This window comes from Notamacropus eugenii, chromosome 1 (assembly GCF_028372415.1).
Source record: "Notamacropus eugenii isolate mMacEug1 chromosome 1, mMacEug1.pri_v2, whole genome shotgun sequence".
In the NCBI taxonomy this organism is placed as follows: Eukaryota; Metazoa; Chordata; class Mammalia; order Diprotodontia; family Macropodidae; genus Notamacropus; species Notamacropus eugenii.
Window position 1 is genome coordinate 524,212,456 of NC_092872.1, and position 22,146 is coordinate 524,234,601.

The 22,146-nt window shown below is 36.1% G+C and overlaps 1 protein-coding gene across 4 annotated transcripts in view; it reads left to right on the top strand.

The window, feature by feature from the left end:
* Positions 1 to 22,146, top strand: part of CCDC25 (coiled-coil domain containing 25) — a 56,181-nt gene that overhangs the window by 8,863 nt on the left and 25,172 nt on the right. For all 4 annotated transcript variants that reach the window (XR_011972407.1, XR_011972408.1, XM_072633834.1 and 1 more), the window contains exons 3-7: positions 9,175 to 9,214; positions 14,845 to 14,896; positions 15,334 to 15,409; positions 18,122 to 18,225; positions 18,512 to 18,714. Coding sequence is in view for 2 of the 4 variants with exons in the window: in XM_072633834.1 (XP_072489935.1) it covers positions 9,175 to 9,214; positions 14,845 to 14,896; positions 15,334 to 15,409; positions 18,122 to 18,225; positions 18,512 to 18,714 (475 nt within the window). In the remaining 2 variants the exon portion in view is untranslated. The remainder of the gene's footprint in view (positions 1 to 9,174; positions 9,215 to 14,844; positions 14,897 to 15,333; positions 15,410 to 18,121; positions 18,226 to 18,511; positions 18,715 to 22,146) is intronic.

The window sequence follows — 22,146 nt, forward strand, 5'->3', positions numbered from 1 at the left end:
CATACATTCAGAACTCTAACCAAACTGACCTTACAGGTCCTCATGAACAACCCTTTATTCCTTATCTGGAATATACTTCTCAGTTCCATCACTTAGAATCAGTCAGCTTGTCAGTCAGTAAACATTTATTAGGCACCTGTGTACCAGGCACTGTACTAGGTGTTGGGCATACAAAAAAAGGTTGAAGACCATTCCTGCTGTCAAAAAGCTCATAGTTTTAATGGTGGGACAACCTGCAAACAACTGGGTCTGAGCAAGATGAATTTGGAAGTAATCAGCAGAAGAAAGGCATTAGGATGAAAGGGAATCAGGAAAGCCTTCCTCTTCTAGAGGGAATTTTAGCTGGGACTTGAAGGAAGCCAAGAGGTGGATGTGAGGAGGAAGAGATTCCATGCATGTAGGGCAGCCAGTGAAAATATATGGAGTTGGGAGATGGTGTCTCTTGTTGGACAAAGAACAAGGAGCCTAATGTCACTGATTAGAGAGAGAGAGAGAGAGAGAGTGTGTGTGTGTGTGTGTGTGTGTGTGTGTGTGTGTGTGTGTGTGTGTAGGGGGGAAGTAAACTGTAGGAAAACTGGAAAGGCTTTGAATGCCAAACAGGATTTTGTATTTGATTCTAGAGGCAATAGGGAGCCACTGGAACTTGTTGAGTAGAGGGAGTGACGTGGTTAGATCTGTGCTTTAGGAAGATCACTTTGGCAACAGAGTGGAAGATGGAATGGGGTGGGGAGAAACCTATGGCAGGGAGACAAACCATCAGGTTATTATAATACTGTAGGTGTGAGGTATGAGGGTCTGCACCAGGGTGGTGGCAGGGTTAGAGGAGAAAGGGGAGAGTATACAAGAGATCCTTAGAAGTTAGAGTCGATGGGCCTTGACAGCAGATTGGATGTGGGAATGTAAGGTGAGAGTAAGGAATTCAGAATGACACCTCCGGTGTGCACTTGGGTGACTGGGAGGATGATTCTTAATAATAAAAGAAAAATTAGGAAGAAGGGAAAGGTTGTTTTGGGGGAGAGATGACGAATTCAGTTTTGGACATAATGAGTTTAAGATGTCTAAGGGATATCTAAATTCAAAATGTACACTAGGTAGTTGGAGATTTGAGACTGGAGGTCTCAAAGAGATTAGGTCCTCAAAGTAAATTTGAGACTCATCAACATGGAGGTGATAATTTAGTACTTGGCAGCTGATGAGATTACCTAGTGAAATAGAGGGAGAAGAGAAGAGGGTCCAAGACAGAACCCTGGGATATCTTTGGTTACTGGAGGTAACCTTAATAAAGATCCAGCAAGGGAGATGGAGAAGGAACAGTCAAATAGGTAGGAGGAGAATGAGGAGAGAATAGTCCTGAAACCCTAAAGAAAGAGTGATTAATAATGTCAGAAGCTGCAGAGAGACCAAGAAAAACCAAGATAGGGAAAAGGTCATTAGATTTGGCAATTAAGAGAGCATTAGTAAATTCATAGAAAGTTTAGTTGACTGATAAGGTTGGAAGTCAGATTGTGGAAAGTTAAAAGAAGAAAGGAATCCCTAATTCTTTTCAAATGCCACCTTCTACATTAAGCCTCTCATGATTCCCCTCTCCCCTTCCCTTTCCCTACTACCTGCCAGGTCCTAGTGCCTTTCATCTGAAGTTAACTTGTATATATCTATATAAGTACCTGTTGTCTCCCCAAGCTAGATTCCATGAGACCAGGGACCATTTTAATGTTTTTGTATTCCTAGCACCTAACACAGTGCTTGGTAATTAGTAGCTTCTTAATAAATGTTTGTTGATTGATTTGATGCCTGCTAATGTTTCTGAGACTGAATAAGAAACATTTTTCATGCTTTATAATTTGTGTCACTTTTGATTATGTAGTAAAGCCAACCTTCTTCTTTGTAATCCAGGTTGCTACTTGGATATTATAATTTAGGGTCTAACTTTTGCCTTACAAAAATTGAGGAGAGAGGCTAGGCTATAGGTTGACTCCCATGGGCTTAAGGTAATAGTTTGTAGTTCTGATTTTCAGAATCCTGGAGACCTTGGAAGAGAGAGAGAGAGTTGGGGAGGTGGTTAGGTATAGGAACAACATTGATGGCCAGAGATAAGTTAGAGGTAAGGTAGAATGCTTCCACTCCACAGCTATGGAGCAGTCGTGTTCATCTAGTGCTACCTTCAGTCACCTAATTGTTCCCCAGGCCCTTCCTCTACCTCCAATTGGAAGGGGAGCTCATAGGGCAAAATAACTGCCCTAGGGAGTACAGAGCTGAACTACTGTATTTATGGGCCTCTCCCTGGTTCTCTATTTTTTGTTTTCTCTTCCTGGGTTTCCTGTTTTCCTATGTTTTCCTACATGGACGAAAATAAGAGTCTCTTAAAGCATAGTGTAAAATGGATTGCTGAACTTGCCATAAGAGGCAGATAAAGCATCGAGAATCTTGCTATTTTAAATGTTCAGTATTTAACAGCCACAGAATGTAAGATCAGAAAGGTAGAATAATGGGTCAATGACGTGCAAAAAGTAAGGTTCACATTGTAGAGGTAAACAACCTGAAAGACCAAACAGCTCTGATCCATGTCATAAAGAGCCATTGCTACAAACTATGAAACATGCTTACACATCTCATGACCAAGAGATGGGATTCAGGGTACAGACTGAAATCTATGTTGTCCTTTACCTTAGGACTATATATTTTCTTAATATCAGACATCTTTTAATCCTCTCCTTGAAAGTTCCTTATTATTTATATTGTAGCCTGCTTATACCCACCATGAGCTCTCCATTGCCATCTGTGTGATACTCCTTTTAGTTCTTAGAAGATTGTTGTATTCCATGTCTCTCTATCATATACAACAAAAATAAAATGTTAGTATTAAGAAGATGATGAGATTTTGTTTTCATGGAAAACTTGGGAAAAGGAGCTTTGCAACTTCCCAAAGTCAATACAGCTTACTCTCCTGTCCATTCTCAGGCCCAACTCCTAGATATACAGACTGAGAGACAAGGTCTGTAGGCTTTCTCTCCAAATGCATAAAGTGGGTAATAAACATTCTTCATCCATTTGGTTTTCTTTATGTGAATAGTCAGGCTTTCAAACTCTTGATTGATTGTGGGGCTATAACCCTTTTCTATGCAGCTTCCTTGTTCCAGGACATAATTTAACCAGCACATCATCTATAATCAGGAACATGTTGAGAACCAGCTTCACTGTCTACATACATTACTCTAACAAATGTTTTACTATTCATGTGGATATGGGACCACCACACTTACCTGAGCATTCGTTCCAGATGTGTTTATGGGGGAGGTCAGAATGGACCTAAGAGGAACAAAGATGGGAAAAGCAGCCAGACTGAATTAAATGTATGTAGAGGAGATATAATTGGAAGAGAACTGAGGGATCTAAAGGAGAGAAAAATACCAAATATAGGGAGAAAAATCTTTGACCTTCTTAACAAAAAAAGGCAACTGAAGAAAAGTCAACAACTGCCTAGTTTTATACTTAGTCTTCTCCCCATACAAAATTTCTGTGTGAGTCATATATAGACAAATTAAGGTCATCTTTAATGAGGACATTAGGGAATAAACAGATTTTTTTTTCTGCAAGTGCTGTAATGGGCCACATTTTTACCATTTTAGTGTATAAGAATGTAAGATCCCACTGTGCTTATTGATTTAGAAAAAAAAGTAGAGAAATATCACCATAAAGACTGTTTTTCAACAAAGTATTTCCCATCCATTTGTAGTAATTATTCAAGGTTCCTTGGAACATAACAATTGAGGTTCATTGATCCTCTGATCGTAATATCAAGTGAGGTATAAAACAGGAAGATGTATGCTCACCAAAGGCGTTCACCACTGGTTTTGAATCAGTGTGGATACTGAGTTGCCTTGTACTTGAAGCCCTTTGTGCTCTTCCGTTTGTCTCTGCAAAATAATGAACAGTAGAAGGTGATATAGGGCACCAAGTCTCCACTAGATTCTAAGGAGGCTTGTGACACCTGCAAGTGCCAAAAATGGTACTTTACATTTTTTACCTCTCTGCTTGCTGTTTGGTGGACTGTGTTGGAACCCAGTTTATTAGATTTTGGCTTTTCCTTCATTTTTATAGCCAGAGATAAGTGAGAAATTATTGTTTTTCTAATCTTGATTTCTTTCCTGAAGCCTTTTAAATTAGACCCTTCACTTCTTGAATTAATGGAAATTTGTTTCTCATCCTCTAGTGGCTTTTCCACTTCTTACAACCCACTTGTTTCCTGGCATAGCAGAAAAATACTTTATATGCTACAAAGAAATTTTTGGCACAAGCGTGATCTTCTCTAGTAGCTTTTGTCATGCTCAGCATCTTGATCTTTTGCATAGACAGCTATAAATTATAGCTTGGACAATTTATTTTCTCTCATAGGGGCTGACTTATTCCTCTCATTGGCCAGCAGGTGGAGGCAGAGAGTCAATCACATTATGAAAATGAGAGAAAATAAACCATAGGATCTCAAAAATTGTAAGGAACTTCTCAGCTAGGACATAGCCTCATTTATTCTTTTTATAATTCCATTTTTATTCTAAACTTAACAAACAACAAACAAAATGGGCATTTCCATATACATAGTGGAACAGAAAATGATTGTGCACAAAACTCCAGATCTCTGTTATGTATCACATGCTTTCTTTTTCAAGTATTTAAGTTCAGCTTAAAACTTTCAGACTGTCCCATTTGACTTTGCTTCTTTTTGACCTTCCCCCCGCACCCCCCTATGTTGAAAAGAAAAAAGGAAGATACCTTTGCGACCTTCTTTTCTTCTCCTCCTCTCTCCTCTCCATCATAAAGGGCAACAAGTCCTCTAACAATCTAAGTTTCAAGGAAAACGAATGTCCATATTAACTCTCTGAAAATGTTTGTCTGCAGTATCTTAGGTTCTTCGCTTCTCCATCAAGAGGTGGGTAGTATACGTCATCTAGAGACCATTGAAATTCCTCAATTTATTTTTGTCTTTTCCGCCTGCCCCACAGTGAGAGCAAAAGGCCAAAAAAAGGACAGCAAATCAAATTATCAACTACCATATTTTTAAGTGACTAAAAAGCAATGCCTGTCTTTTTAAACTAACAGCACTCTGTATTCAGATAAGTGAATTTCTACATTCAGTATTCCCTTTAGACGAGAGTCTTAGTTTCCTCGTCTGTAAAATAGAGATAAATCTTCCCCAAAGGGCTATTGTAAAGAAATAAATTAAATGAGGTAATATATCTGAAAATGTTCTATAAACTATAAACAAAGGGTTAATTCAGGGTCATCCAGTTAGTTAGTGACATGGCCAGAATTTTAATTCAGGTCTTTTGGCTCCCAGTTGAGTTATATCTCTTTCAGTTATGCTAAGTGTGTTTTGCTTTATTTGTGTATTTCTGGTTTTGTTTTTATTTTTTGACCACCACTAAAGAGAGACCAACTCTGTTGCCTCATTGTGGTATGATTATGACTCAGGATCTTGACAGCTGATAGTAAATAGCAGATAGTTAATGCTAATTTACTAAGGCAAAGCTAATTATCTGAGATCATTACCAAAAGGTTGGTGAAGAAATGTGAAAGTTATAGACTTTTTAATAGACATAGCGGAATTATGGTTTACATAATAAGGAGAGCCCACACCAAATAAAATATAGATCCTTGACATCTAAGTATTTTAAAATGAAAATTAAATAGATCATTTCAGCCGATTTAGTGTAAGAAGTTTAAAATATTTCTTCTCTTTCTCTTCATTTATATGCTAGAAAAATAAGACCATATTTTTAAATTCTCAGGCAGTTTCTCAATTTGGAATGAATTGAGGAATTGTTGTTGTTCAGTCATGTATAGCTTTTCATGACTCTGTGGACCACATGTTTCTTCAGAGACAAACAACAATTAAGCAATTTGCTGAGGGTCACACAACTAGTAAGTCTCTGAGGTTGGATTTGAACTCCAGTCTTCCTGACTCTGAGCCATCTAACTGCCTGAGAACACCAGTATTCATTCAAAACCTACAGAAAAAGCTATTTCTCTTAAAATTGGATTATCACTTTAGTACTCTTTGAATCTAGGTATTCAAATTAAATAATTTCCCTTAGTTTACTGGAATGATTTTGTTTAAAATTCTACAGGAAGCATATGTGTGTATTGTATGTATTCTAGATTATGCTTACTTTTTAAAACATTTTTAAATTAAATGTTTATTTCCTTTTCTCACCTGCTCCCTCATTGAAAAATAAAACCCTTGTAACATTTGCATAGTCACACAAAACAAATTTTCACATTGCCCATGTCCACAAATATATGTCTTGTTTGAGGAACCTCAGGACAGTAAGTTCTGGAAGGTCTTGCTGGAAAAAAGGCTTTGAATATAGGATGGTGTTGGACTGTTGCCTATAATCTGAAGACAAGGCTGATTAAATTCAGAAAGCTTCATCATTAGGAAGTTAATGGTGAAGTGCTTTGGTGGTATAAATTGATTTAATTTGCATATGACTTAGATAATTTTTGCTTTTCATATGGCTATGGAGAGCTTGAATTTCTTCCTCAGAAAACTGCCTGCTTATAACCATTGATGATTTCAGTTGGAGAATGGCTCTTGTTCTTAACAATGTGAATAATTTCTTTGTATAGCTTAGAAATTAGATCTTTATCTGGAATTTTGCTGAAAAGATTTTTAGTTGATTTTTTTCTCTTCTAAACTCAGCTGCATTTGATTTTGTTTTTGCAAAACTTTTTAAATTTTAAGTAAACAAAATTGTCAATTTTATCTGCTGTGATCATGAACTCTTCCCCTTTATAGATTGGAAAGGTAACTTCTTTTTTGCCCCTCTACTTTGTTTAAGATGTGACATTTTAAATCTAAGTAATTGTGAAATGTTGATCTAAACCTAATTCCTGCCAGACCCATTTCCCATTTTCCTAGCAGATTTTGTTGAATAGTGAGTTCTTACCCTGATAACTAGGGCTTTTAGGTTTATTGAGCACTAGGTAACTAAGTTCCTTTGCTTCTGTATATGGTGTACCCACCCAGTCTTCTTTCTGTTTTTTAACCAGTCCCCAAAAAGCTTTATTTATTACTGCGTTGTAGTGGATTTTGAGATGTGGTGCTACTAGTCCCCTCAAAATTCTTGACCTTATGTTCCTCCAGATTTATTTCATTTTTTTTTGGTTTTAACTCTATAAAATAAAAACTTTGATAGTTTGATATGACACCAGATATTAGTGTCATTCTTACTATATTGGTTCAGTCTTCTTGTGAGCATTAATATTTTTCCAGTGACTATCTATTTCTGTTAAGTCTGTTGTAGTTGTAGTCATGTAGATCCTAGGTATATCTTGGTGGTTGAATCCTAAGTATTTCATACATTCTGTAGTTTTTTAAAGAGGCAGCTAGGTGCGTAGAGTGTTGGGCTGGGAGTCAGAAAGACTTGAACAAATCGTCTGTAGACACTTACTGGCTGTGTGACCCAGGGCTAATCACTTAACCTCTGTTTGCCTTTATCCACTGAAGAAGGAAATGACAAACCACTGCAGTACCTTTGCCAAGAAAACCTCATAGACAGCCTTGGTTTGCTGTGGTCCCATGGGGTCATGAAGAGTCTGAGCAACAAGAATAACAAGTTGTTTTAAATGGAATTTTTCTATTTCTTCTGCTGAAGTTTGTTAGTAATATACAGAAGTGCTGATTATTTTTATGGATTTATTTTATATTCTGCTATTTTGCTGACATTATTAATTTCATTTTTTTTAGCTAGTTCTTTAGGGTTCTCTAAGTAAACTATTATGTCAGCTGCAGAAAGCAAAACAATTGTTCCTTTTTCAGATGTGATGGTTTTTGCATATACACACAGCTACCCATATGCACATTTCTCACGTTTTACTCTTAACTTTATAATTTATTATAGATAGTGTTATAAAGCAAGAATTATAACTGCCCATGTAAGGATAATGCTAAACTTTTCTTTTTCTATCAGCAAATTACCATGATAAACTGGATATTGAGAATATTGGAAGGAGCATGAACTGGAAATTGATAACAGGACATTTGATATTTATAAAATTTTTCTAAAAAAACTAAGTGAATGTCTCTCAGGAGTTGTATGCCTTTTTCCATGGTGATATCTTTAAGCTTAAATTAAAATATAATAATGAATAAGTGATTAAAGCATTTTCTGAGTACTTCTATATGCAAAATACTGTGCTAAGAGCTGGGGGTATGAATTAAAGAGTAAGACAGTCTATGCTGTCAAGGTGCTCACATTTCTAATGGGGGAGAAAATACATATGAAAGTTTTAGCTGCAATCTGGTGGAAGAGTCCCACAGTCTTTAGGTTGAAAATCAAAGTAGATGTCATTTCCACCGATAAAATATTAGTTTCTGATGTTGAACTGTTTGACAGTGCCAAGGGCTTTGGTGGCAAGAATTTTCTTTTCTAGATCTTCAGTAGTTGTAGCAATAGGATCTCTAGGAACAGTTGTCAGCCTGCATTTCCACAGGTATTGCTTTTCAAGATGATAGCAGGGGCCACTTGGCCAGAAGCATTACTGTTCCCAAGGCTCTTGGGTCCAGGGTCTTGGGCTGTTACCATCAGGATCCAAGGGGAGATGTTGTGAAGGTGATGGTGATGGTTTTTATAATTCTTTTATAAAAAAAGAATTTTAACTATTTTTCTAATCTTTTAAAAAATTAATTTACTAACTCAATTAAAAAAAATTAACTCACCCGGTTTTGAGACAGTAAAGTCACTTGAAGATATTCACTACTTCTCTTTTCTCTCTGGGAACTTTGACCAGAAACTATTATGCATTCAGACATTCAACACAAATATATGGAGAACCTACTAGGTTCAAGGCAGCATTTTAGGTGCTGAGGGTTCTACAGAGATGAATAAAACATTATAGTAAATGCCCTAAAGGAGTTTCAGTCAAACATATCTCATGTGTTTGGCTAACCTATTGGCCTCCTTGGTGAACTCTGGGGACTACTAATAGTTCACAACAACCTAATGAGAATTGTTGGTTTAAGGAGCTTACTACTTCCTACTACCCCTAAAAATGCTTGAAGTAAAAAAATCCGAGTGGTTTTTGTTTGTTTGCTTTTGTATTGTAAACCCTGGCCAATCTTAAGTGATATCTGGTTCCTAGAATATGTTTCTTATCCTTCTCTTGTCTTTCCTTCAGATGAAGATCTAATAAAATATGGCTGGCCAGAAGATATTTGGTAAGTAACTCTCATTGTTCTTTATGGAGTATCATTCCTTATCTATGAAGAAGAGTCTACCTGACTTAAGACTTTCATGATCAAATATTAGACCTCAGAGATTAAGAACAAGGCCAGTGTCCCGTGTTCCCATTTAAGTAGATTAAATTATAAATAGCTGACTGCTATGCTAGCTTTCAGCTTTTGCTACCACTACCTAAAACAAGGGACTTTTCTCCTGATACTGCAACCTTGGCACTCATCACAACATCAATACATATTTGTCTTTTTGTTTTTTCTGGGGCCTTTTTTGGCCAATATGTTATTTTTTTCCTCACATTCTTCTTAAATAATGTAATCACTGTTCCACTATGAATAGTGAGGATAGTATGAGTAAAAGATATTTAAACACATGGCATCTGTAATCCTATGGTTTGTAGATTTGGAATTGGTGTTTACTTGTTTCCTTTAGTTTGGATACCTTTTTCCAGCCCATTAATCCTCTTTTAGTCCAGGATCTTTTTCTCTAGCTACTTGAGAAGTCCACATTTAAAAATTTTCAGGTCTGAAGCTATCCCTTTAGCTGTCCAAGAAGTCCTGGTTAAAACTTACTTTTTAATTAACTAAAAAAAAAAAACCAAACATTGTCTTTTTCACCAGTGCTAGATACCTGGTTGCCCTTCCAAGTTAGTATCTGTTCTCTTAATCTAGAGCCATCTCTTGAGGGAGACAAAAGACACTTAATTACTTGGTAAAAGCCATTGTCTTATGAGACATGAGGGTTTAAACATCTACATATAAGACATACGAACAGGTGCAACAAGAAGGTTGATTTACCATAGTCCTCTGATGCAGAAAAAGGACCTCATTATAAACTAAATGCCTGTTATAGACTGTTTACTGAAAATACATGCCCAATAGATTGCTGCATCCAAAATGTGCAAGCAAAAAATCCTTTCATTAAATACACTGAAGACAAATTTTCATTTATGGGTATACTTTATAACATGCCCCTAGGGCTTCAGGAAGCCAATATTATCCTAAATTATAAGTCAGAGAGACTGTGGAAGACCAGGTCAGTTCTGGGATTTTTTTTAAGAGTTTGATATCACACTGTCAGATTTGGACACATCCTTAGGATTTCTGAATCTGAATCTCTGAATTGATCACAGAATGAATTCACCCCCATGAGGACTCTCAGTACAAAGAATGACCCTGAAATAAGGGTGGAATTGAATGAAAAAAGTCAAAATAAGGGAGAATAAATTTGATAGTATTCAGCTATTTCCATAAATTTGTCTATCCAAGGGAGTTAACTGGCCTAGCTACTAGAATTCTATGTAAGTTACCTAAAATGAATCATAATCACTTACAGATTTTTAAATTTATGTGTTATGAGTAATAATCAGAAGAGTGGAATGAAGAAAAAAGGGAATTGAACATTAAAAATCTTTAGACTTTCACAAAGGCTTTGAAGGAGGCTTTACATCGAGCATTGGCTTAATAAAATAATAAATGAGTGCTAATAATAATGAGGACTGGCTCTGTGGTGAAAGGAATTTGGTACAGTTCCCATCTCTGACACAACCTCTGTGACCTTGGGCAAGTCACAAACTCTTTGAGCCTCAGTTTCCTTATCTGTAGAGTGAGGGAATTCAACTAGATAGTCTCTCAAGTCCTTTCTAGCTTTACCTCTACCATCTTACGTAGTGCTTTATGTGGATTCACAAAAATACCTTGTGAAGTAGGTGCTATTATCATCTCCATTTAAATGGATGAGGAAACAAAGGAATTGATTGACTTGACCAGAGAAACACAGTTAGTATTTGGGGTGGAATTAAAACCTGGGTCTCTCCACTTCAAGTGTAGCACTTCACCATGGGTATAGTGTGGGTGCAGGTGTGTTATTAAGGGCTGAATTATAGGGGGCAGAGCCACAGTGGCAGAGTAGAGGGAGTAACTCAGGTAAATTCTCCCAACATTCCCCTTCAAACAACTTTAAAATAATATATCAGATTGAATTCTGGAGTGGCATAGCTAACAAAAATTCACGATGAGACATTTTTCTAGCCTAAGACTAAGGTTAGTATGAGAAATCTGTGACATTTGGCCTGCCATAATGCAAGCAGTGATTAACACCAGCAGTGTGCATTGGATGTGGCAGTAGCAGCAGCAGCAGCTTTGGGAACTCTCAGCTCAGAGAATGGTGTAGGGGTGAGACAACTGGTCAAAAAGGGACTTCAGGGGATCCTGAACTGATACCAGTCGTAAGACAAACACCATTTAGCAGCTTCGTTGCCCATACATATTTCTAGGTTGCAGTTCTAGGGTGTAGAGGAGTGATTGTGATCAATCATAAGAGAGCAGGGACTACAGTTAATCATTTCAGGGCAAAGAGAAACATTAGTGCTTGTAGCTCCAGGGGAGTAGGACCCTTCCTGGGTAAAAACCAAAGCATAGACCAGGAAAGCAGTGATCATTCTCCCTAGATAAAACCACTTTGGAAGCAATGAAAACTTGCAGGCTCCCCAGAACTAGCTTTGAAAACAGTAATGTGAAAAAGCCTGGAGCTTGGGATAATACCTCCCCACCCTTAGGCGAACAGAACCAGCTTTAACATAAATTTCTGTTAAGAACTAGCCTGGAAAAATGAGCAGACACCAAAAAAAAAGACTGATCATGGTGACAGGAAAGAGTAAGACAACCAACTCAGAAGACTACAACAGGAAAACAGCTACAAGCAAAACCTCAAAGAAAAGAAATGCAAATTGGACACAAGTTCAATTAGAATTGCTGGACAAATTAAAGAAAATTATAAAATTAGATAAATTTAATATATAAAATATATATAACATATAAAGTGCATATATTATGTATAATACAGATTATATATAATATGCATTATATATAATATATATAACATAAATTGGATAAAATAAAAGTTAAAATTATCTCACATTAAAGAGGCACACAAGGAAGAGGTTTTACAGTAGAAGGGAAATTAGGGAGGTGGGAGGGTGGGCAATACTTGAACCTTACATCAGAATTAGTTCAAAGAGGGAAGAATATATCTATCTATCTATATCTATGTAGATATAGATATATATGTACACACTCAATTGGGGATAGAAATCTATCTTATCCAGTAGAGAAGTAGGCCAGGAGGGGGTTAAAAGAAAGAGGTAGGTGTGATAAAAGGGAGGGCAGATTAAGGGAGGCAGTGGTAAGAAGTAAAACAGACTTGAGGAGGGACAAGGTAAAAAGAGAAAGAGAAGGAGAAATAGAGAATAATAGGATTGAGGATAAAGAGAGAGAAGGCTAAATAGAAGAAAATAGGATTGAGGGAAATATGGTTAGTAATCATAACCATGAATGTGAATGGGATGAACTTAAAACAGAAGTGAACAGCAAAATGGGTTAGAAACCAGAACCCAACAATATGTTTATAAGAAACATGCTTGAAACAAATATATGCAAAGAGTTAAAATATTAGTGTCTAGAGCATTCTAGAATCTATTATTCTTCAACTGAAGTAAAAAAGGCAGGGGTAGCAATTAGGATCTCAGAAAAAGCAAAAGCAAAAATAGACCTAATTAAAAGAAATAATCAGGGAAACTAAGAATACCATGGACAATGAAGCAATAACAAAACTTTTTACAGAAAAGTTCTCTAATAAGGCCTTATATATATAGGGAAACGAGTCAAATTTGTGAAAAATAAGAGCCATTCCTCAGCTGATAAATGGCCAAAGGACATGAACAGGCAATTTTCAGAAAAAAAAAATAAAGCTATTTATGCTCATGAAAAAATGCTCTAAATCACCATTGATTGAAGAAATGCAAATTAAAACAGCTTCAAGTTTCCACGTCACATCTATCAGATTGGCTAATGTGACAGAAAAAGAAAGTGACAAATGCTGGAGGGAACAAATATGGCACACTGATGTGCTAGTGGTGGAATTATGAGCTGGTCCAACCATTCTGGATGACAATTTGGAACTAAACTCAAAGGGCTATGAAACTGTGCATAACCTTTCACCCAGCAATAATACTTCTAGGTTTGTATCCCAAAGAGATCAAAGGAAAAGGACCTATTTGTGCAAAAATGTTTATTTATAGCAAGCAACTCTTTTTGTGGTGGTAAAGAATTGGAAATTGAGGGGATGCCCATCAGTTGGGGAATGGCTGAACAAGTTGTGATGGAATACTATTGTGCTACAAGAAATGACAAAGGGAATGCTTTTGATATGACCTGATGCAAAGTGAAATGAGTAGAACCAGATCATTGTACGCAGTAACAACAATATTGTATTGATGGTCAGTTGGGAAAAAACTAGCTATTCTGGTCAATATAATGATCCCAGACAGTTTGGTGGACTCATGATGAAAAATGCTATCCACCTCCAGAGAGAGAAGTCATGAATTCTTGACTAAATTGAAGTGTAATTTTTTCGACTTTCTTTATTTTTCTTGCTTTTAAGGGGAAGGAGCAACATGGCTAATATGGAAATATGCTTTGCATGATTTTACATGTGTAATTGGTATCATTACTTACCTTATCAATAGGTGGAAAAGGTCTAAAATGGAGAATTTGGAACTTAAAGTTTAAAAAAGAATGCTTAAAATAAGCAGTACATGATTAAAAAGTAATACTACAAAAACAAGGGTTGGATTATAAACAGAAAAAGAAAAGCCCTTTTTTTTGTGTATGTTGGAGAATGGTTTATAGTAGTAATCCTTAGGGATCAGTGCCAGGACCACAAAAGGGAAGTACACAATGGAGTTTCTAGGTTTATGTAGATGATTCTTAGTTCTCTTGGGTTGTGAAATGCCATGAAGAATGTTTATAAGCAGAAAGAGCTCATGTTGACTCTGTGAATGGGTTGAAAAGTAGTAGATGAACTCAAATAGGAAGCATAATGCAATATAGGATGATAAAGTGAGAGTTTCTGAGATGAGTAATGAACCCACTAAAGAGGATCTTGATATAAACTGTTTACTCAAGATTCTTGTGCTTGTGCTGCTACTCAGATGTCAGGAATCAGCACGAAAGGCACTGGAATAAACAGCATAATCTCGCCTTTGTACAGAATCATGGTGTTTCTGCTACTTGGAACACAATGTGTTTTTAGGAGGTCATTTCTCAGAAAAGACAGGATACTCTTCATTTTGGAAAGATAAAATGAGAATGGGATATGATCAAAATCATCAAATTCATGAAGCGAAAATGAATAGTTGTAGATACAGATCTGTAAGCAGAATCTGATGATGCCAGAACTGGGAACACCTGTTGAAGTATGAAATAGAAAGTAGTAATTCTTTACTGCATGGAATGTTAACATATAAAACTTATCATCCCCAAGAGGGCACATAATATAGCCTGTAAGCAGGTTGATGAAATTTTAGATAAATTTATTGATTTTATATTTCTAATAGATTACTTTAAAAAGGGGTAGAGAAGCTATATGGGACATATGGATAATGTTTTGGGAACTGTTTTGAAGAACTTGGACTGCTTCCTAAGATCTACTGTTATGGTCATGCCCTGTCCAGTTTTTTCTTCCTCTATACTAACTAGTCTTCTTTCTGTCCTCATACTGTACTTATAATAGTCCTAAGCCTCCTCTTAAAAATGATTTTCCTCTTTTGTAGGTTTCATGTGGACAAACTCTCTTCAGCTCATGTGTACCTTAGGCTGCACAAGGTATTTGGAACCAACTTCTTTCAATTTATATATTGTTAGGTGCAACGTAAAGACTCCTGGGTTTGGAATCCTATCTCTGCCACTTTACAGTGCCTGTCTCCTTATCTGTAAAATGAGGGAATTGATATAGACAACCTAAAGTTCTTTCTACTTCCAAATCTATGATCCTATGGGTTATTTTTCCCCCCAATGAGAAGCATCACATATTGTTCATATTTCTACAATTAATTTACTTAAAATAATATAAATTTAAATTGGAGAGAATGAAAAGATAAATTTCCTTTGGCTCTTCTCAACTTTGCTTTTTTTCTGCTCTGCCATATTAGAATTCTCTTATTGAATAAAATAGAACCAGTCAAGTACCCTGAACTCTACACATGCTTAGAATTTGCTCAGCATTAAAGTCAGTCATCCATTTAGGTTTTTTTGTGTTTCAGGGGGAAAGGATAGAAGACATTCCAAAGGAAGTGCTGATGGATTGTGCACACCTTGTGAAGGCTAATAGTATTCAAGGTAATCTTTGCCTGAGGCATTTTGAGAATTTGTAGTAGTCTTATATATCCAAGAATGTTTCTATTTCTTTTTAAAATGTACTATTTTTAATGTACAGCAATAATGGGAAGCATTCCTTCTTTAGTTTACCCTTTATAAATGGCAGCTTTGCTCCCCAAAAGGCCTCTGTGGTTTTTTCTTATAAAACAATATGCTTTTCATTTCCCTATGTGTTAATTCCTTCTCTTTCTTAAAATGAAAGATTACCTTGAGTTCTTTAAAGTCTACCTTTAAGGTGATTTGTAAAACGTTTTTGTACACTAAGTTAATATTATCAACTCGGTATGAGAAGCATTTATTTGTAGGTTTGTCATTTAGTCATCAGATTCCATTGCTGAAGATCAGTTGCTTTCCCTTGCCCTCTTCATATGTATGTACATTTTGACTTTTTTTTCTTCTGAGTTGGGAGGAAGTGGCTGAGTTGATGATGCCATACTTTGCTTTGTTAAGGCACACATTCTAGCTATAAACTAAGAAAGTGAAGAAAAGGGTTCCAGGTTAATATATTCTGAAGGTAGATGGACACTAAGATATAAATTAGGAGTTAAGAGTTTAAGACAGATTGAACCATAGGAGCAGAGTTGAGGTATGAGAGAGACTCAGATAGAACATATATTATTAGAGTTGGCTTACAAGTTGATGAGAAGAGGGTGAAAGTAAGATTTGGTGTGGGAAAGAAATGTAGTTTGGGATAGAAATACGGATTGGAGGTGGGAGGAGGATATGTAGCCAGTGTTAGAGGATAACATTAGGTTTTGCAGATGGATTTTTCTTTTCCCTCCCCCTGTTCTGTTTATTAGGCCTCATCAAGAGGTACCCTTTACTTGGTTGGGAAGAAATGAGATCTTTAAGATGATAAGCCTTGTACTGAAAGAGACCTTAAAGATGCCTGAAATATACAGCCTACATTTCCTTTGTGGTTGTTGTTCAGTTGTTCTTGTCATGTCTGACATTTTGTGACCCCATTTGAAATTTTCTTAGCAAAGATACTGGTTTGTCATTTCCTTCTGCAGCTTGTTTTACAGATGACGAACTGAGGCAAACAGGGTTAAGTCACTTACACACCTAGTAAGTGTTTGAGGCCAGATTTGAACTCAGAAGGATGAATCTTCTTGACTCCTGACACTTTATCCTCTGCATCACCTAGTTGCCCTCCCTACATGTTGTAGTCCAATCTATATTTAAAGAAAATAAAGTGTATTTTTAAATAAGATTTTATGTGAGGAATTTTTGCTAAAGATCACGTAATCTTAGCTTGTTTTATAGATGAGAGAATCGTGACTCAGGGTGCTTTAGTGAATTTCCTATTTACAAGTCTAGTGTTTAGAGACCAGACCTGCTGTTCATTGTTTTTTTCTTTACACTATACTGCCTTACTGTTAAAGCTGCATAAAGTCCCTTGCTTCCTATTTGGCAAATTTGTAAATTCCCTTTGTTGTTTTAGGACACTTAGCTTTTTGTAGGTAAAAAACAGGATTTTTCTAAAATTTCCAATGAAATTTACCAGTTAAAAATGTTTCTCGTTCCTTTGGCTTTCATTCTCATTTCTTTCCCTCCCTCTGTTTTCATATTCACTGGCTGACTAGTGAAAGTTATGGGAACTCTACGTTTCTTCTAGTCCTTTACAGTCCTGTATAGCCTTTTCTTTGGTTCCAGGATCTAGAGAGAAGGGAAGGAAAGACTCTTCTCCCCCTCAGTACCATTGTATGGAATGCCTACTTAGCTTTCCAACAGACTGAACTCCTTTTTCATTCCTTTTTTCTCTATATCCCCTCTTCTCTCCCCCTAGTGGAATCAACCTAGCAAAATCAAAGCAGTGGCTTATGAGTTAGCATAGGAAATTTATAGCTAGAAGCATATTTGCCTCTCACAGAGGACCAAACTGAGGCCCAGAAAAATGGCATGTTCATATTTGTTTAGGTAGTTAATGAACCCAAGTCTCACTCTCACAGCATACTGCCTACTGCAGAAGCACAGATATCACATAGCTTACTACCTCTCATACTGCCCAACGGACCTCAAGACTACCAAGTACCAAGACCACTGTCCCACAGCCTCAGAAACTGTACTGCCATCCTATTCTCCCTGATGACCCTGCAACTTCCCCACTGGAAGAATGGGGGAATTTGTTTTTCATCTTCTTTCCCCCTGGTTGTAGCTTTAAAAAACAAACAAAAAAATGTGAAGTAGAGAGACTTTTCCTGAGGGCTCTTAATTCATGGAGCTTTCATTACTCAGAGCTGGCTAATTGTGGGGTTGCAAATGTGCATCGTAATGTCAGAATAGGTAAAGACCTTAGAGAACACCTTGTCTAACTTCATCATTTTACACAGGAGGAACCTAAGGGCCAGAGAGATTAATTTGCCTAAGGTCACAAAGAACAGAGTCAGTGCCAAAATCCAGGTTTTCTTATTTCTTGCCCTTACTACTTACTCTTTCTACTATAATACAATCATTTAGTGGTAATTTTATTTAGTGAATCAGCTGTCATTTTGTGAGTAATAGAAAAATACTTGAATGAGTTAACATTTTGTTATTTTGATGAGATTTTTAGTTTAGTTGTGTTTACCTTTAGCCTTGTTGGCTTGTGACTGTTGATGGGAAGTTTGAGGGGGCAAAGCATTGTCTAGTGTTCTATTGCCTTCCATGCTGATCAAAGGTTTTTCTTGTCAGGCTGCAAGATGAATAATGTTAATGTGGTATATACACCGTGGTCTAATCTGAAGAAAACAGCAGACATGGATGTGGGACAGATAGGATTTCACAGGCAAAAGGATGTAAGTGTTTTCTGTCCTTTCAAGGAAATAAGCTCCTGTATGTTTTAAGGAGTGAGTCCTATGTTTTTGATGAATGAGTATGTTTTAAGTTAAAAAAAAAAAAGGAAAAAACTGGTAGTGATCCACATATACAAATAGCTGATGGCTCCCTGGATAGGTTCCTCAACATTTCTTCCCTCCCCTCTGTTCCAGCCCCCTTTAAGCAGGAAAATAACCTATTCCAAACAACAAAAAAAACTTCCTTTTCCTTCCCACCCTCATCCCATTTTCACTTTTCTTCACTAAGGTGAAAATTGTAACAGTGGAGAAGAAAGTAAATGAAATTCTGAACCGATTAGAAAAGACCAAAATGGAGCGATTCCCAGACCTAGCAGCGGAAAAGGAATGCCGAGACCGAGAGGAGAGGAATGAGAAGAAAGCCCAGATTCAAGAGATGAAGAGGAAAGAGAAAGAGGAAATGAAGAAGAAGAAGGAGATGGATGAACTTAGGTGAGTTGGAACTGTGGGACTGCCCTCAGAGGTGAATTTCTAAATTCTAAATTTAATTCTAAATTTCTAATTTCTAAAGTAAAGGGTTTGGACAAGAAATAGAAATAGATAAAAACCTCAGATCAGCATTATCTGTGTTGTGTTGTATAGTTATTTTGTTAAAATTTGCCAGTGACATTTTAGTCTGGTTCTGGGCTGGGGCTGCAAGTTTAACCCTTCTGGTCTTACATGATCTCTGAAGTACTTTTCAGCCCTTCCCTAACTTCCTCGAACCCTGATGAATTTTATAAAAAAATTTTTTATTAATTTTAAAATTAAACACAAAATGAGAAAAGAAAAAAGCTTCACGTGTACACAGCAGAACATAAGAGCATTCAGTATAAAATAATATATTCCATTTCAAGAAAACGTGTATTAAATACTACACGTTGTTTTCAAAGCTATCCAGCTTTTCTGAACTTGCTTGTAGCTTTTCTTTTGTTCTCTGCTGTGCATTTTTTAGTTTATTCTTTTCCTCAACTCCCACCTTAAGCTATAATTAAATGCAAATATGTATGTATACATACATATCTATAAAGACATGTGAATATACACACATGTACATGTGTGTAAGACCATACTATGTATATATGTATTTGTCGGTTCTTTCTGGAGGTGGATAGCATTTTCCTTCATAGGATTAAGTTTTTTCATGTCTTTCTACATCAAGCAGCTCATCATTTCTTATATCACAGCAGTATTTCATCACAGTCATATAGACATAGCTTGTTCAGCCATTCTCCAATTGAAGGGCACCTATCATTTTAGCCAACTGATATCTGTAAGAGGATATCTCAAATTTGTTTTAATTTGCATTTCTCTAATCAATAATGATTTCGAGCATTTTTTCATACAATTATATATAGTTTTGATTTCTTCGTAGAAAAACTGCCTGTTCATATCTCTTGACCATTTATCAACTGGGGTATGACTCTTGTAAATTTGACAAAGTTCTTTATATATTTGAGAAATGAGACCCTAAAGAGTAATGAATAATATTGGTGATACATATTCCTGTCTTCACCTTTTTGGTCTTATTTCCTAATCTCTGGGAAAGATCATCTCTAATAGCTTTAACTCTCATCTCTGTTCTGATAACTTAAATCTGTACCTCCAACTTTAACTTCTTACCTGTATTCTTATGTCTAATTTTCAGTTGTCTCTAGAACTTTAGCTGTCCTGTCCTGTATAAAACTATTCATCATCTCCAATTAAGCTCCACTTCTCAACTTCGCATTTTCGTGTTAGCATTGTTCTTCTGTAACAGTAGACTAGTAATTTTAACATCGTCTTTAACTTCTCCTTTATCTTCTAAATCCAGTGTATGATTAGGTTATTAATTCTTTTTTTTTTCTTTTTGGTAGTTCTTAGATACATCTCTTATTTTCACTTTTAGAGCTTTAGTTCAGGTCCTCACTCTGGACTTTAACATTAGTCTCCTAACTAGTTTCACTGCCTTCATTCTCTGTCTTCTCCAGTCCTTATAATACTGCTAGACCGATCTTCCTAAAGGACTGTTCATGTTGTTACCCTTCCCAGGAATTTGGGATTTCTACTACCTAGCACCCAAGTGTTTCTTAGCTTTCTTTTTTTTAAAGTAATTTGTAATTGATAACTTTTTGTATCCTTCACTCCTTCCATCCAGGAAGCCGTCTTATAACAAAGAATATTTGTTTTACATAAAAAGAAAAGAAAAGGCAGTTGTCAAAACTGATCAATAGATTGAAAACTATGAAAATATTTGCAGTGTTCTATCCCTGTGTACCTCTCCTATCTGCAAAGGAGTGAGAGTGTCTTCTCAGGTGTCTTTATTTTGGGCCATACCTGTTTCTTTGTAGTTTTTAATTCAGTTTTGATGTTTTGTGATTTTTGTTCTTATTTACATTGTTGTAAATATTTTGTATGGCGCTTTCTAATGTCTCTGCTTGCTGCACTAAATATCATTTCATATAAACATTTCCATGTTTCTCTGTGTTTGTCATATTTCTTGTTTCTTTTAAAATAGTAATAATCCATTACATTCATGTGCTACAGTTTGTTTAGCTACTCCGCAGTTAATGGCCAGTTGTTTTGTTTCCACTTCTTTGTTACCACAAAAAGTGCTGCTATAAATATTTTGGTGTATATGGGCATTTCTTACAAATGAATCTCTGGACTTAAAGGGTATGGACATTTTAGTGATTTTATTTGCATGATTCCAAAGTGCTCTTCCCAGTGGTTGTGTTGATTCACAGCTCCACCAACAAATCGACACTAGTGCGTTGACTATTCACATATTTTGGTCATTGTTGCCAACTTGCTAGGTGTGAGGTGAAATCTCAGAGTTGTTGAATTTGCATTTCTCTTATTAATGATTTGGAGAATTCTTTCATATGATTGTTAATAGTTTGTAGTCTTTTTTGAGAAATATATATTTTTATCCTTTGATCATTTAGCCATTTGGTCTTATATATGTTAGTGGTTTATATGTTTTAGATACAAAACCCATATCTGAAGATTTCGATACAAAGATTTTTTTTCCCTATTTGATCATCTCTTTTTGTCATAGATGCATACATTTCAATTCTGTATAATCAGAATGTCCAGAATTACCTTTCTTTTAAAAATATCTTTTGATTATGACCACAAATATCAACAAATATGAACATTTCACTTTACAGAGATAAACGGAATAGAGGATTATATATAATTTGTCATTGATGATCTTTTCTCTTTTTTCTTTAGATACTTAGTATCTACTAACTTCTGCCCTAACTGCTTTCCATCCCTTAGAAATCCCTCCTTATTACATGTATAATTAAACAAAACAAATTCACACACAGGTATAGTCAAACAAAACAAATTCACACGTTAGTCATGTTTGAAAATGTCTGTATCATTCTGCATTTCTAATACATCATCTCTCTGCCAAAGAGGTGGGAAGCATGCTTCATCAGTCTTCTGAGGTTGTGATTAGTCATGCACGATCATAATTCTTAAATCTTTTAGAGTTGTTTTCCTTTACATTATTTTAGTTGTATAAATCACTCCTGGTTCTCTTCACTCTGTATCAGTTTATAGAAATCTTCCTAGGTTTCTCTGAATCTATACTTTTTGTCATTTCCTATGGTGCAATAATATTCTGTTGCATTCACATACCAGAATTTGTTCAGACTGTTGCATGCCACACTTTTGTTTCCATTTTGTTGCAACCAGAAAAAGTACTGCTGTAAATGTTTTTGTACAGATCAGTCATTTCCTGCTGTCTTAATTTTAACCTCTTTGGGATAGCCAGGTAGTGGTAATGTTGAATCAAGGTGCATGCACAGTTTAGTGACTTTTTGGGGTATAGTTAATTGCTTTTCAGAATGGTTTGCGTAATTTATAACTCTGCCAGCAATGTGTTTGTTGTGC